The 2149-nt window shown below is 46.4% G+C and overlaps 1 protein-coding gene across 1 annotated transcript; it reads left to right on the top strand.

The window, feature by feature from the left end:
* The first annotated feature begins 1304 nt into the window (after nt 1-1304).
* LOC120689323 lies at nt 1305-1835 on the top strand. Its single transcript, XM_039971617.1, has one exon. It carries the CDS (start codon nt 1305-1307, stop codon nt 1833-1835), a length of 531 nt encoding a protein of 176 aa, XP_039827551.1.
* Nucleotides 1836-2149: the final 314 nt, after the last annotated feature.

The raw sequence follows: 2149 nt of genomic DNA on the forward strand, positions 1-2149 counted from the left end.
GACCCATATACATGCGGACATCAAATTTATGGTAAATCATGCGTGTGCATAAGCTTTGGAAACAAACAAGCTTATGGCATGAAATTCACCCCACGCGGCAGGCATCCTTCCACGGAGTCAAGGACTAGTCTTTTCTTTTAATTTGTAGCTATGTAATAGGTAGCCATATGATGTAATCTTTTTTTACTCATGTTGGAACTCTTAATCAGGGGTATTCTCTACGGAGATGTAATTAACATAATTTTTACGGAAATATAAGAATTATGGAAGTATGGACTCGCAATACCTGAATTTACTTACTTTATGCTATTTAAATAAACGAGAATTAAACTTTGTCTCTGCTGACGTGGAGGCGGGCCATCGCTCACCCGTTTTCCCGCCATCAGCTATCTAGCACTCACCCTCTCATGCTCTCACCTAGCTATCTACCTTGCTCTCATCTACCATGCTCTTGGATGAATGGCATGTCAAGGGAGGGGGTCTCTATATATAGGGTTACAAGGCCATTTGATTATTGACATGTGGCAAAATCATAGCCCTTGATCTAAATTCTACACTCTTCTATGAAAATATCTAGTCCTAGAAACATCTTTGATTTATTTTATTTAGATATTCTAGAGAACTCCATGAAAAATATCTTATCCTTGAATTGTGGAGAAGAGTGTAGAAGTTTAACTTGCTTCCTTCAACAATACCCATTACTGCTGGATACCTATCGATCGCAGCCCACGTGGTAAAAAAAGACCTAGGCGGTCTTCAACAACAAGCCAGACGATGACGCCGGGGCTATCGATCGCAGCCCTCGTGGTAAAAAAGCAGAAAAGTCTCGGGACCAGTTCGACAAGATCCTGCACAACAAAAAGTTCCTGATCCACCCAAAGAGTAACCACTCGATGTTCGAGTGCACACTCATTCGCAAATCCCTCCAGTCTCCTCTCCCAGATGTACCCAAGAAGAAGCCAAACAAGGACGACGACGACGATGATGACAAGAAATATCCTGACGGGTTTCAAAAGTCCGAAAACGTGGTCAACGTCATCTTTGGAGGAGATCCAAACTTCTCCAAATGTGCCCAAAAGCTGCTGCTACGGGAGATTCTTTCAGTCGAACCTGCAATCCAGAGACCCCTGAAGTACAGCGAGGTCCCTATCACATTCTCTAGGGAGGATCAATGGACCAGCTTCTCTGAACCAGAAAAATTTCCACTAGTACTCGATCCCGTCGTTCAAGGATCCAAGCTTACTCGATGACTCATCGACGGTGTAAGTGGGCTCAATCTGATCTTCGCAAGCACTCTAATGAAGATGGGTCTCAACTACATGAGTTTGCTCACACCAAGCAAAGCTCCCTTCTATGGCATCGTCCCAGGAAACTTCTCTACACCAATTGGCTCGGTCACTCTCCCGGTCACATTCGGTACATACTTCCGGATAGAACATATCAAGTTCGAAGTAGCCGACTTCGAATCATCGTACCACGCTATCTTGGGAAGGCCAGCACTAGCCAAGTTCATGGCTGTATCCCACTACGTCTACTTACTCCTCAAGATGCCGGGCAATACAGGAGTCCTCTCTCTGCGCGGGGATCTCCTCAAGTCCTTCGAGTGTGACAAGGAGGCAATTGTCCACGCCTCCGACATTCGAGTACCTAACTCCGTGAGCGAGATATTCGCGGCCGCCAAGGAGCTATCCCTCAACAAGGACTCGATGCCCTCTAAGAAGCCAAGCCAGTCGTCGGTAAAACCAGCCAGGGACGTCGGCACCAAGACTATCCAACTACAAGAGGGAGATGACTCTAAAACTGCTATCATTGGAGCAGGCTTAAGCGACAAATAGGAACTCGAGCTCGTCAACTTCCTTAGGGCCAACCGAGACGTATTCGCGTGAAAACCAGCGGATTTGCCAGGGGTGCCCAAGGAGTTGATCGAGCACGCACTAAAAGTCGACCCCAAAGCCATGCCAAAGAAGCAGCGACTAAGTCGTTTCTCCTCGGACAAGCGAGAAGCCATCAAGAAAGAGCTGACAAAACTACTCGCAGCAGGATTTATCAAGGAAGTCTACCATCCCGAGTGGCTAGCCAACCCCGTACTTGTCCAAAAAAAGAACAACAACGAGTGAAGGATGTGCGTCGACTATACCGATCTAAACAA

This window comes from Panicum virgatum, chromosome 9N, assembly GCF_016808335.1.
Source record: "Panicum virgatum strain AP13 chromosome 9N, P.virgatum_v5, whole genome shotgun sequence".
In the NCBI taxonomy this organism is placed as follows: domain Eukaryota; kingdom Viridiplantae; phylum Streptophyta; class Magnoliopsida; order Poales; family Poaceae; genus Panicum; species Panicum virgatum.

Coding starts and splice junctions, on each gene's coding strand:
- LOC120689323 (XM_039971617.1), top strand. CDS start 1,305: ATGGGTCTCAACTACATGAGTTTGCTCACACCAAGCAAAGCTCCCTTC.